Source organism: Gobio gobio (assembly GCF_949357685.1).
Source record: "Gobio gobio genome assembly, chromosome: 1".
In the NCBI taxonomy this organism is placed as follows: Eukaryota; Metazoa; Chordata; class Actinopteri; order Cypriniformes; family Gobionidae; genus Gobio; species Gobio gobio.
The window spans coordinates 86429836-86443704 of NC_137097.1; the positions used below are offsets into that span (position 1 = coordinate 86429836).

General features: G+C 40.5%; 2 protein-coding genes and 1 long non-coding RNA gene across 4 annotated transcripts in view; all 3 read left to right on the plus strand.

Annotated features, from left to right (window-relative positions):
• Positions 1-13869, plus strand: part of LOC307132212 (nuclear factor 7, brain-like) — a 222040-nt gene that overhangs the window by 32165 nt on the left and 176006 nt on the right. The window lies entirely within an intron of this gene.
• LOC307132423 lies at positions 8389-12953 on the plus strand. 2 transcript variants are annotated; one of them, XR_013817293.1, is made up of 5 exons: positions 8398-8481; positions 8893-9005; positions 9709-9872; positions 10939-11051; positions 11165-12953. It is a non-coding gene; the product is annotated as an uncharacterized lncRNA (long non-coding RNA). The 2 variants fall into 2 exon arrangements; XR_013817292.1 differs by lacking the exon at positions 9709-9872 and having other exon boundaries at positions 8389-8481.
• rrp7a (ribosomal RNA processing 7 homolog A) overlaps positions 13647-13869 on the plus strand; it is a 14374-nt gene continuing 14151 nt past the window's right edge. Inside the window, exon 1 of the mRNA XM_079826605.1 lies at positions 13647-13718. Coding sequence (XP_079682731.1) covers positions 13667-13718 — 52 coding nt within the window. The 5' untranslated portion in view covers positions 13647-13666. The remainder of the gene's footprint in view (positions 13719-13869) is intronic.

Consider the following 13869-nt stretch of genomic DNA (forward strand, 5'->3'; position numbering starts at 1 on the left):
GCCTATAGCCTGCTTTAAGTCAAAAGAAGGCGATTCAAGTTGAGCTACGCGTTCAATTTGCAATGCCGATTTGTCTCGTGATGACAAGGACCCTAAACAACAGCCGCTGTTAAAACATTTGCATATGAAACATCCGAGAGAATACGAGTTGTGCATGAAGGAATCTACAGACAGCAGCCAAAAAGTATTTTATTTTACCGTGCAAACAGCCTATAGATCTATAGATCAGATAAAATATAAATAAAATTAGGCCTAATAAAATATATATAGGCTACTTAAATAATTACCAAATTAAGATGACAAAACGAAAATACACTGAATCCGTTAGCTTTGAAGAACCGGAATTAGGTTGATAATATACTATATATCTTTACATATATAGCATACTATTCTCTTAAAACCATAATTTCGTTATTTTTATTAACCCAAATAATGATTCATCCGCTAGGTTGCACGTGAGGGGGAAAAAATAGGTTCCTTCCACTTAAGAGTTGAGCTCTTTTTATTTTAATAGGCTATATCTCTTTACATAAATAGCCTACTATTTTCTACTTAAAAAAAAAAAATAACTTCGTTATTTTACTAACCCAGTGTTTTGTATGTGAATGCTGTTTCACGTGAATATAACCACAGGAGTGAAGCACAAAGCTTTGTTTAGCCTAGAAAGGAAATAATGGTCAGAGAGCACTTTTTCATTCTGTTTTGCGATCTGTATCTGGTCACTCGATTTTCCGTGAATTTTAACAATAGGCCTAGTCCATTTTATCCCAATGGACATGGACATCTCGTTTCTTTTCCCAACTCTTCACTCGCGTCGCACCCATTCGCAGGGGATTATAAACGTTTCTTCCTTTCGTTTGCTTATAATTAAGTCTATTATAACTATTCACATCCTTTACTGTGGGAAAGTATAAAAAACACTGTAGGACGAATACCTTTTTACTTCAAATTTTATTTAACACAGTTTGTTCTTGTTATTAAACTTGTTAAGGCGCGTCAAGTTTGGTTTTTTTGAATAGCGCATTTCACACACACGCCGGTGATTTTAGTTTCGTTTTCTCTGGCAGTGAATAATCACATTGCCTAAATGTCTTGACCCTGTGGAAGATAAAATCCGCTCTTCAGACCTTTTACAGCAAGTGTTGCTTTGCAACATCAGTAGAACATATGAAGACGAAGATATTCGTGAAGGTGTAGGCTATATTCAGTGTCCCATTCCTCTCAAAGCGCAGAGCGGTATATGACGCATCTTTGCGGGGAAATAGTATGAATCAAATATTTTTCTAACTGATATTTAATTTTCATATATTCTTGAGGTTACCATTATTTACTGAAAATCGTTTTTGTTTTATAGGCTGTGTTGTTTCACTGACGGAAGTGCTAAAATAAACACGCATGCTTATGGATGTTTCAGCCTCAAATGATTTCAAAATGTAGGCTATATAGGCTATCTGGCATAGACTACAGTATTTAAAATCGCATATGCATTAGTTACATTCTCAATTTAATTTACAGAGCAATTCCTGCTAAGTTTTTAGTTTAACTAATAGCCTACTATAGAAGTGGATTAGTGTGTGTCGCAGACTCGCAACGGGGGCGTGGCATCACGATGGTGGCGCTCCATCTTGATGTCGGCACAACCCTAGCGCGCGCCTCCTGCTCTCCGTTGGGTTGTTCTTTGAAACGACAGAGGACGACTCGGGGTAATTTTTCTATAAACCATCATGAAATAGCGGCGAGAAGAACATACACGACAAAGTTTCCTTTAGTAGTAAACTTGACCAAAACTGGTCAATAGCATCCCTACACTGCTGTGGACGTTGTTAACTTCATTAATGTGTTTACTGTGATAATGGACTGCGGACGGGAGTAGGATTCGGTATTCGGTTTCGGATTCGGCCGAATCTTAACCAGTGGATTCGGTATTCGGCCGAACCCCAAAAATCTGGATTCGGTGCATCCCTAGAATAAACCAATCCGAGCGTCATCCAACATTCCCTGTAAAAGCAGGTGCGCAAGTTCCATTATGGATTGCTATTATTATGGCGTATTTACCAGGCGCACGCCAGGAGCGGTTCACAGCCGAGGAGACTGATGTTCTTGAAAGAGCAGTGAAAGACAGAGAAGTTGTGTTGTATGGGGATGGGAGAAACCCACCCAAAATAGCGTCGGTTAAACAGGCGTGGGAGGAAATAGCCACAATTGTTTCATCAGCTGGCATCCCCAGGACGTCGCACCAGTGCCGCAAGCGCTAAAATGACATCAGAAGACGGGGAAAGTCCAAGCTTGCCAGCATCAATCGGGCACGCCGTGTAACGGGAGGTGGATCTGCCTCTACTCAGGACCTGACGCCAGCAGAGGACATCGCTGCGTCCACCCTCACCGATTTTTTTTCCTGGTTCTTGACGGACAAACCAATTTGTTAGATGTCCTTATATACATATATGTCTTGCCAGAAGTTGCCACTATTGGGCAAACAGGTCTCCTTAATTATTAGACTACAATTAGCCTGAATAATTTGTAAGCTAGATTTATGCCTATTTTTTCACATCTTCGTGGCACACCACAATGATTTCCGTCATCTCATGTGTTAATATTTTTTAGTGTAACAATTTATGATTTGCAAAAATAACTGTTGCATCTGTGTAGATTACATGAGCAAAGTGTATGCGCGTTGTGCACGCTATACATTATGGTCAAGCATGCGCCCTTAAAATAGCATAATGAAAAACGCGCAACGCGCCACTGACTTTAGACTAGGTTTTTTCTGGTCAGTGGCGCAATTGTTTAATGGAACAGCAAAATAGCACCAGGGATTGTTTGCGCCGGAACACGCCTCCTTTTTTGCGCTGAACCGCCCAGGTAGCGCAAGTTCATTCACTAGTTTAGCGACGTGCTTCTGTGGAGGGAAAAGCGCGCTTTGCGCGGGTGCAAAATAGGAATGACACATGCGTCGGTGTACAAAGTCAATTGCGCTGGGTGCAAGATAGGGCCCAGAGACTCTTTCACCTAGATATTATCATATAGAGACTGTGTCTGTTCCCCGAATTAGTAAATACAAAAAAACATCAAAACCATTCAACAGTAAAAATTTAATTGACGTCCAACAAATAAACAAAAGATATAATACAGATGAACAATTGATAAAGCTTGGGTTGTTGAATATTAGATCCCTTTCCCCAAAAGCGCTTATTGTTAATGATATTATTACAGATAATAATCTAGATGTGCTCTGTTTGACAGAAACCTGGCTAAAACCTGACGACTACATTACCTTAAATGAGTCCACCCCCCAAGATTATTGTTATAAACATGAGCCGCGTCTGAAAGGTAAAGGGGGAGGGGTTGCTGTAATTTATAATAATATCTTCAGTATTACTCAGAAGTCTAGTTTCAAAAATAATTCCTTCGAAGTTTTGGTGCTTTATGTAACGCTATGTAGTGTACATGATAAAACCCGTTCAACATTTGTGTTAGCTACTGTATACAGGCCACCAGGGCATAATACAGACTTTATCAAAGAATTTGCTGATTTTCTATCAGAGTTAGTACTGGCCGTAGATAAAGTACTAATTGTTGGTGATTTTAATATCCATGTAGACAACGGAAAAGACGTATTGGGATTATCAGGAGCCACTCATCGCCATAATCATACTTTAGACCTAATATTGTCACATGGAATAAATGTTGATACCGTTGAAATTCTGCAGCAGAGCGATGACATCTCAGATCATTACTTAGTATCATGTATACTTAATTTAGCTAAGGTTGCAAAGCCGCCCCCTCGCTTCAAATATGGCAGGACAATCACTGCCGCTACTAAAGATTGCTTTTTAAATAATCTCCCTCATCAGTATCATCTGCTCAGCATCCCAGATAGTATAGAAGAACTCGATGTTGCAACAGAAACTATTGACTCTCTCTTTTGCAGTACTTTAGACACAGTTGCTCCTCTGCGCTTAAAGAAGATTAAAGAAAATAGTCCAACGCCGTGGTACAACGAGCACACCCGGGCCCTTAAAACAGCAGCCAGAAAAATGGAGCGCAGCTGGAAGAAAACAAAATTAGAGGTATTTCGTAATTCGTGGAAAGAGCACATGATCACATACAGAAAGGCTGTAAAAACTGCTAGATCTGCTTATTTCTCAACTCTCTTGGAAGAAAACAAACACAACCCAAGGTATTTATTCGATACAGTGGCTAAATTAACCAAAAATAAAGCTTCAACTTCTGATGATTGTAAACAGCACAGCAGTAATGACTTTATGAACTTCTTCACATGTAAGATTGATAATATTAGGAACAATTTTTTAACCATGCTGCCGTCTACTACAGTATCACATCAGACAGAGCATTGTAGTGTCACTGAGGAAAAATTACACTCATTCACTGCTATAGGAGAAGAAGAATTGGCTAAACTCGTTAAATCATCTAAATCAACAACATGTATGCTCGACCCTATACCGACTAGGCTATTAAAAGAGATGCTACCAGAGGTCATAGATCCTCTTCTTAATATCATTAATTCATCTTTGTCATTAGGATATGTACCGAAAACTTTTAAGTTGGCTATTATTAAACCACTTATTAAAAAACCGCAACTTGATCCTACAGATTTAGTCAATTATAGACCAATCTCAAATCTACCCTTTCTGTCAAAAATACTTGAAAAGGCAGTGTCTTCACAATTATGTTCCTTTTTAGAAAGAAATGGTATCTGTGAGGATTTCCAGTCAGGATTTAGAGTGTATCATAGCACTGAGACTGCTCTCATCAGAGTTACAAATGATTTGCTCTTATCATCCGATCGTGGCTGTATCTCTCTATTAGTGTTACTCGATCTTAGCGCTGCATTTGATACTATCGACCACAACATTCTTTTGAATAGACTCGAAAATTATGTAGGTATTAGTGGAATTGCATTATCATGGTTTAAATCATACCTATGCGACCGTTATCAGTTTGTAGTAGTAAATGAAGAGATGTCACACCGATCGCAAGTTCAGTATGGAGTACCACAAGGCTCAGTGCTAGGACCGCTACTCTTCACCCTGTACATGCTACCACTGGGAGATATCATTAGGAAGTATGGCGTTAGTTTTCATTGTTATGCTGACGATACTCAGCTCTATATTTCTTCACGCCCTGAAGAAACTTACCAATTCACAAGATTAACGGAATGCATAGCTGATATAAAACATTGGATGACTGGTAATTTCCTGCAACTCAATTCAGAAAAAATAGAATTTTTAATTATTGGACAAAAAAGCTCCACAAGTAGTAACCTAGAATACTGTCTAACACTTGATGGCTGTTCTGTCAAGTCCTCGTCGTCAGTGAGGAACCTGGGTGTGCTCTTTGATACCAATCTTTCGTTTGAAAGCCACGTTTCTAGCATCTGTAAAACTGCTTTCTACCATCTTAAAAATATATCTAAATTATGGCTCATGCTCTCAATGCAAAATGCTGAACAGTTAGTTCATGCGTTCATGACCTCAAGGCTAGATTATTGTAATGCTCTACTGGGTGGTTGCCAGTGATGCGCGGGTTGATCCAAAATGAGCGGGTGCCTGCGGTCACCCGCGGTTACCCGCGGTAACGAGTCATCCAAAATAATTTTTAATGATATTCGGGTCGCGGTCGGTCGGGTCATCCTTATTTTCCTTTTGAATGTTGAGCGTTATTTTAATAAATACTGACGCGGGACAAAATGCCCGCTTTCCCAACACGTTGAACTGAGCAATGCCATTGTGCCATTTTAATAGGCTACTTTTAAACGCATATAGCTCAGAAAAGTCAGTTTTATGTATTTTCTGAGAGGGGGCGGGATTTTTGTTGTCAGGGGAGAGACGCACGCATCGATTAGACTGGATAAACACATGCAGCATCTTTGTTAAGAAAATGAAACAAAATAAATGAATAGCTAAATCAATCCATCAGGAGCACAAACTGTTCTTTTTCTGAATGCTGTATGATATAGTCTAGTAGTGTTATGTAATAAACATGTAATTTAGTTGAAGCTTCTATTCAAAAGCAACTACATCACTCAGCTGGCATAAGAAAGTGAAACTAGCCCTTATAAGGGCTTTCTCGCAGTTGACCTGCTGATGACCTTCAAGCCGGGTCGAAACATAAACATCGCGTTCATCAATAGTATGCATCTAGACAGCTGAAATGGAAAATGATGGGCCGCCTCAAGAACTGCCTGCTCTCGCCGCTGCACCTCTGAGCGCACGTCAGGGCCTGAAACATTTTCTCAATGGCCCAATGAGCTACGATGAGCATTTATTATTTATTAAAAAATGCGGGTCAGGAAGCGGGTCGGGTACAATATTTTCTTCTTCTTTTTTTGCGGTCCGAGTTGCGGGCGGGTTAGTTGAAAACGTCGGTCGGGTGCGGGTTGTTTATACATTGACCCGCGCATCACTGGTGGTTGCCCTGCTCGCTTAATAAATAAACTCCAGCTGGTCCAAAACGCAGCAGCTCCAGTTCTTACTATAACCAGGAAGTATGACCATATTAGCCCAGTTCTGTCAACACTGCACTGGCTGCCTATTAAACATCGCATACATTTTAAAATCTTACTTATTACTTACAAAGCACTAAATGGTTTAGCTCCCCAATACTTGAGCGAGCTCTTAACATATTATACTCCATCACGTCTACTGCGGTCTCAAAACTCTGGCCAGTTGATCATACCGAGAATATCCAAATCAACTGCAGGCGGTCGATCGTTTTCCTATTTAGCACCTAAACTCTGGAACAGTCTTCCTAACATTGTTCGGGAAGCAGACACACTCTGTCAGTTTAAATCTAGACTAAAAACACATCTCTTTACTGTGGCATACACATAAAACACTTTTTCAATGAAATGATTGTTAGGCTGCATTAACTAGGTCAGCCGGAACCGGGAACACTTCCCATAACACCTGATGTACTCGTGACATCATCAGAAGAATGGCATCTACGCTAATGATAGTCTCTCTGTTTATCCCGAGGTTTACTGCAGTCAGCCGGATCCGGGCCGGATCCGGATCAGATGCTGGACCTGCGCTCAGAGAAGACCAACACAGGACCCTGAAGTGTCTGAGAGACCGTGATTAGACGCCCCCTGCAACTGCCTCATCGACACGGCATCTCAATAAACCCGTCTCCGGCGTGATGACTGAGATTGTTTGAATATTACAATTAAATAATACTTAAATCGATATGTCATCCTCAATAAACCCGTCTCCGGCGTGTTGCCTCAGATTGTTCGAATATTACAATTAAATAATACTTAAATCGATATGTCATCCTCAATAAACCCGTCTCCAGCATGTTGCCTCCGATCATTCGAATATTGCACTTTAATAATTATTTAATCAACATCATCCTCAATAAACCCGTCTCCAGCATGTTGCCCCCGGTCCCTTGAATATTCTGATCTATTATGACCTCTGAGCTGTAAAGCTGCCAGAATAATAATAATAATACGCTGTTTGTTAATTGGCCAGAGGAGAACTGCCCCCCCGACTGAGCCTGGTTTCTCCAAGGTTTATTTTACTCCATTCTGCTCCTATTGGGGTTTTGGTTTCCTTGCCACTGTTGCCTCTGGCTTGGCGTGCTCAGTTGGGGACACTAAATTTTTCAAATAAACATCGAAATAAATCTAAATAATAAACTAAATTAACCATTTAAACTAAATTACTGATCGAATTATTGATCTAAAGCCCACACTGTCGCTGTGTGATGGTTGAGATGGGCTGATGACATCAGCGTTTTTTCCGGAGTGGCTATGCGGCTGAATAAAATTATGCTGCATTATTTTCCTGTTTAACACTGTAAAGCTGCTTTGAAACAATCTACTTTGTGAAAAGCGCTATATAAATAAAGTTGACTTGACTTGACACTTACCAGTATCACTATCATCAAATCGCGAGTTTGTTTTCAGCAGTAATTTAAACATCAAAACACGATACCCTTCAATAATATAATTAAACATAGGCTACAATTATTATGTATTCCACATGCATGAAGGAAATAAGGTTGAATCTCAGGAGCTCTAAAATAATGAATCGACTTCAACTGATGAATGCAGTCAAAGAAAACGTGAAGAATGAAAAACCACATTGCTGGAAAGAAAGTGGAAATAACAGGTAAGAAAAATATAATTTTCCTATTTTACCTGGTCAGGTGAAGGTGACTTTTTTTATTCAAGAAAAGTGATTATAGGACAAATATTTTTACTGCTTAATACTTAGCGCACAAGCTCAAATAACAAAACTAAACAAAATGTTGTGTTGTTGCAGTTGAAACCGTCTATAGCCACACTGGGAGAAACAAGCAAATATCGATCAAATGCACCTGACCGAGTGACGTCATTCTTTAAAGGCACGCGCAGCATGTATCCATGGCAACGCTTAGCTGCGTAGAGACAGTTAACGGTCCTGCCGGATTTCCTCAGAGGCGGCTTTGAGTTCTCTTTCGTCGGTAGAAAAGGTATTTATAATTTTTGATTAGTAGACATTAGCTAACATAACCATTGTTAATCTTGTAATGTTTAAAATATGAACATTTAACCTTTTAAAACGTTTGCTGAAGTTTTCCATGGTGTAGTAGCCTACAGCTGCTAACCATTATGCTAGCACTTCGAAGCTATAACGGTATGTTAAGCTGAAATGAGACGACATTATCTGATATTGACAAATATAGGGATTAAATATCGAACTTTATACAGTAAATATACTGAGTATAAAGACAAAGCCCAAATTGGGACAGCCGTTATCTTCCAATATGCGCTGAATATAATATTAGGCTAATTTGGACCATGGTCTATCGAAATCAAAATAGTCAACTGTTATGTCTGCATCAATATGCTATACTAACACATAACATTCTGTTTTGTTTCAGATCATGCATAGAAAGAACCGGAGACATGGCTGCACTGGTATGAACTGTTTTTACTCGGCATGCTTGCATGATCAACATACTACAGCACGGGAGTGCCCTCTAGCGGCCATCAGGTATTATAACATTAACCCAAATACATTACATCTCCTCCCTCCTTATTCAAACTACACCGCTTTCATTTCAACATAACAACATTAAGTCAACTTAGGAAATAAGTCAGGTCACAATTAGTAGTTCACTAAATGTTAACTTAACTATTCACCTCAACAATATGCAACACCTTTAACATATTCTTCAGTGTATATTCACTTGTCCCCCAGCCAGTGAAGCAAATAAATCTTCAATTCGGGGTAATGGATAATGTTCTGCACACAGAGCTGGGTTCACCGTTATTTTGAAATCACCACAGATCCTAACATTGCCACCCTTTTTGATTACTGGCACAATCGGGGTTGCCCATTCACTGAATCGCACAGGTGCGATAATTCCTTGTTTCAGCAAGCGATCAATTTCTTCCTCCACCTTGTGTCTGATGGCATACGGTACCACTCGTGCTTGGCAAAATTTTGGTTGAGCTCCCGGTTTCAGATTTAAGGTAGCTGTATACCCATTGAATGTCCCTAAATCTTCTCTAAATACTTTAGCATACCTTTTAAGAAGACTATCCAATGTCCCTTCATTAACTCGATGCACTGCTCTTACAGTTTTGATCTCACGCCAGTCTAGACGAATTCTCCGAAGCCATTCTCGTCCCAACAGAGGAGCTGCATTTCCTGTAACGACATACAAGGGTAAACGTACGCTTTGTCTGTTCAGCTTGACACGCACTTTGATGACACCTTCAGGCGAGATGACTTCCCCTGTGTACGTCTTGAGGACAACGTTCGTCTGACGTAGTCGAACATGGCTCAGATTATCTCTGTACAATGCACTCGAGATAATGGATACCGCTGCACCAGTATCCACTTCCATCTCAATTGGCAAGTCCTCAATTTTTGGTTGCACTTTAATTACAGATGACACTGAATGAGTTTCACTTTTCATTTTGTTCACCCGTGGAGAATTTCGCAGTGTTGTTGTCACTTTGTGTAAAGTCAGTTCCGTATCCGTGTCCGAATTTGTCTCCTCCTCACTCTCATCCATGTCAGCATTCACTCTGGGAATTGGTCTTTTCTTCGTCTGTCCCTTCCATTTTCCACTTTTACCTTTTTCTGTAGCTGTATGTGTTTTCTTCTCTGTCTTTTTACCTTTACACATCCGTGCAATGTGGCCCTTCTTTCCACAATTGTGACACATTTGATCTTTGTAAAAGCACTCATTTTGAATATGGTTGGGCTTTCCACATCTATAACATTTCTCTTTGGGCGATTCTGATGACAGAGACATGGCGTTTACTTTCAATGAGTTGCTCAAGTGCTGGGATTCTCTAGATACAGCCTCCATTGACATCGCTATATCCACAGCCTTTTTATATGTGAGCGCCGATTCAGTCAATAGTTTCCTTTGTATTGACTCGCTAATCAGGCCACACACGAATCTGTCACGCAGCGCATCATTTAGATTGTCGCCAAACTCACAGTGCTCCGCCAGTTTCTTTAACACCGCCACATATTGTGCGACACTTTCCCCCTCTGCTTGATTCCGTTTGTGAAATTTAAACCTCTCAGCAATCACAATGGGTCTGGGGGTAAAATGTGCTTGGAGGGTGTTCACAATCTCATCATATCCCATAGTCCCGGGCTTAACTGGTGCAATGAGACTGCGTAAGAGTCCATAAGTCGATGCCCCCATAACACTGAGGAAAACTGGCACTCTTTTCTCTGCGCTAATGCCATTAGCCTCCACAAAGTGTTCAAAACGTTCTACATACGTAGTCCATTGCTCTCTTGCCTCGTCGAACGCCTCGACATGTCCGATGATCGTAGCCATCCTTTCACTTTGACCGACGGCTTTGTATTGACAGTGGGAACTTTATACTCGTCGCCAATTTGTGTTATGTCTGCATCAATATGCTATACTAACACATAACATTCTGTTTTGTTTCAGAGCATGCATAGAAAGAACCGGAGACATGGCTGCACTGATATTAACTGTTTTTACTCGGCATGCTTGCATGATCAACATACTACAGCACGGGAGTGCCCTCTAGCGGCCATCAGGTATTATAACATTAACCCAAATACATTACAACAGTCTTTTTTTTCAATGGACAAACGATGATACTGGACAAAAAATCATAACACTACTGAGTGTGTTCATTTTGTTGTTTTAGGTTAGAACCCAGATAACAATTTTTGGTTCCCAGAGCGTTCTCAGAACGTTCCCAGAACAGACATCCTAACGTTCTCTATTGGTTAGCCAGGAAAGTTTTCTTTACATAAATAGAACGTTCCCTGTTGGTTTGGAGAACGTTCCCCTAACCTTCCCAGAACGTTCCCGGAACGTTCCCCTAACCTATTTACTCCGATATAATTTACCCTGCTGTGCGTCAGTAATCGTCCAGCAATGCCCGCGTCCCATATGGTATAAGCGGCATGGAAAACGGATGAATGGACGTCAATAATCAGTAGCCTACTACAAACCATGTCTTGTTTTGAACTTATTTAATCAATAGAAATAATTCAAGCACATAAACCTTCATATGGAGGATTAAATAAGATTGAATTATGCATTTCGTAACTTGTATCACTGACGACACCTTCTACCACAACCAGGTACGTTTAAGTGCCAAATAACAATGACTTCAACACAATATGTGGTTTTAAAATATGAATTTTATTCACAGACATTAATAATGAATAAAGATTACTTTAACTGGGATAACTGCATTATTTTCTTACCACTGAATTAACGGAACGTAGCCTTCTCTCTTTTGGTCAGTAAACCAAATCTCCTCGGTTAACATCATGTTGTCTTCAATTACTTGTCAAATCTCTGTGAAATCACACTATTTACACTGGTATATTTATTAATTATAACCCATTATTAAATAAAGATCGATAAACTAATGTTAGTTAGTCGGTAAAAACGAAATGACCGTTAATTTTTAAATTACGCGAGTGCGCGTCTTTCTGTGGATGACGAAAGAAAGCGCGTGCTGGAGAAGCGCGCACAGATCAGAGGCGCGCAGTAACGAAACATACAAATAAACCTGCGTATATATTATAAAAAAATGTAATCTAAAAATAACCTGCAGGGAACGTTCTGGGAAGGTTCTCTTTAGGTTATAAAATAAACCCCACAAAGAACCTGCAGGGAACGTTCTGGGAAGGTTCTCTTTAGGTTATAAAATAAACCCCACAAAGAACCTGCAGGGAACGTTCTGGGAAGGTTCTCTTTAGGTTATAAAATAAACCCCACAAATAACCTGCAGGGAACGTTCTGGGAAGGTTCTCTTTAGGTTATAAAATAAACCCCACAAATAACCTGCAGGGAATGTTCTGGGAAGGTTCTCTTTAGGTTATAAAATAAACCCCACAAATAACCTGCAGGGAACGTTCTGGGAAGGTTCTCTTTAGGTTATAAAATAAACCCCACAAATAACCTGCAGGGAACGTTCTGGGAAGGTTCTCTTTAGGTTATAAAATAAACCCCACAAAGAACCTGCAGGGAACGTTCTGGGAAGGTTCTCTTTAGGTTATAAAATAAACCCCACAAATAACCTGCAGGGAACGTTCTGGGAAGGTTCTCTTTAGGTTATAAAATAAACCCCACAAATAACCTGCAGGGAACGTTCTGGGAACGTTCTCTTTTGGTTACAAAAACACAACCAATAGAGAACGTTCCCAGAACGTTCTTATTTGGTTCCCTACAAAAATAACCAAACGGGAACCATATGGGAACGTTAGGGGAACGTTCTGTGTTTATTGGGAAGCCAAGTGGAAGAATTGCTATCGGAACATCGGACTAACCCCACGGCTGACAACCAGAGACGCACGCGCACACACACACACACACACAGCTGCCTGCTGCAAACACACACACATACACACACGCGCGCGGGGAAAGAGCACATCACCTTTACAACTGTTCAATTAAAATAAATGTACTTTGTTCCTTACAATTCATATGTGTCTGTTTTCTTTGGTTTGCCGAAATATAAAATAAAATGCTGCTAAAGTGAAAGTTCCCTAAACGTCCCAAATGGCCGCTGGACGTCCTGTGAACGTCCTCATGAACCAGAGGACGTCTTTGAGGACGTTCGCGGGACGTCAAGAGGACCCTACACATTGACGTCCGGGGGACGTTCGCTGAGGCCATTTAGGGGACGTTTTGGGGACCTTTTTTTGTTAGCTGGGAGTTTACAAACCAACTATTAACCCTTAAGTATTCCCTAAGTGTTAGGAATATCTGGTCTGTCTATCTATGTAAATGTAATGTTTATACATGTTTAAAAAATGGTTACTTAAAGGTTTACATTTTTTTTTAAATGCTACAGTGTTTTTTTTTTTGCAAATGTTTTCAAATTTTATGCACAGTAAATGCAACAACAGTATTTGCACTGTAAACCTTTTTATTTATATAAAGTGTGGGTGAACTTAAACTGTATGGCTATGCTGCGGTTCCTGTAGGCTTCGCGTGCGTGCGGGTGGGGGGTATTGGGGGGGGGTGGGGGGGGGGGGGGGTTGGTCCAGTTTGCTTGGGGCCCCAAAATTTCTTCAAACGGCCCTGAATGGAACGCACCAAGATGTTCGCATTCCGCGCCATTCCTCGTTGGAACTACAGTTCCCAGCAGACATTGCGTCTCTGTTTCCGATGACGCGTGTGAAAGAAGATGGCGGCGTCCAAAGATCCGCACGCGTGCGTCATTCCTGGAGGGTTTACTGGTAAACATTCATTCATTAACGCTTATAACATTTATAATAGCGCGCGTGTGTTCGCGAAGATGATAGTAACGCTCCAGTTAAAGTCAAGCTTTAATAAATACTCACTCTCTCTGTGTGTGTGTGTGTGTGTGTGTGTGTGTGTGTGTGTGTG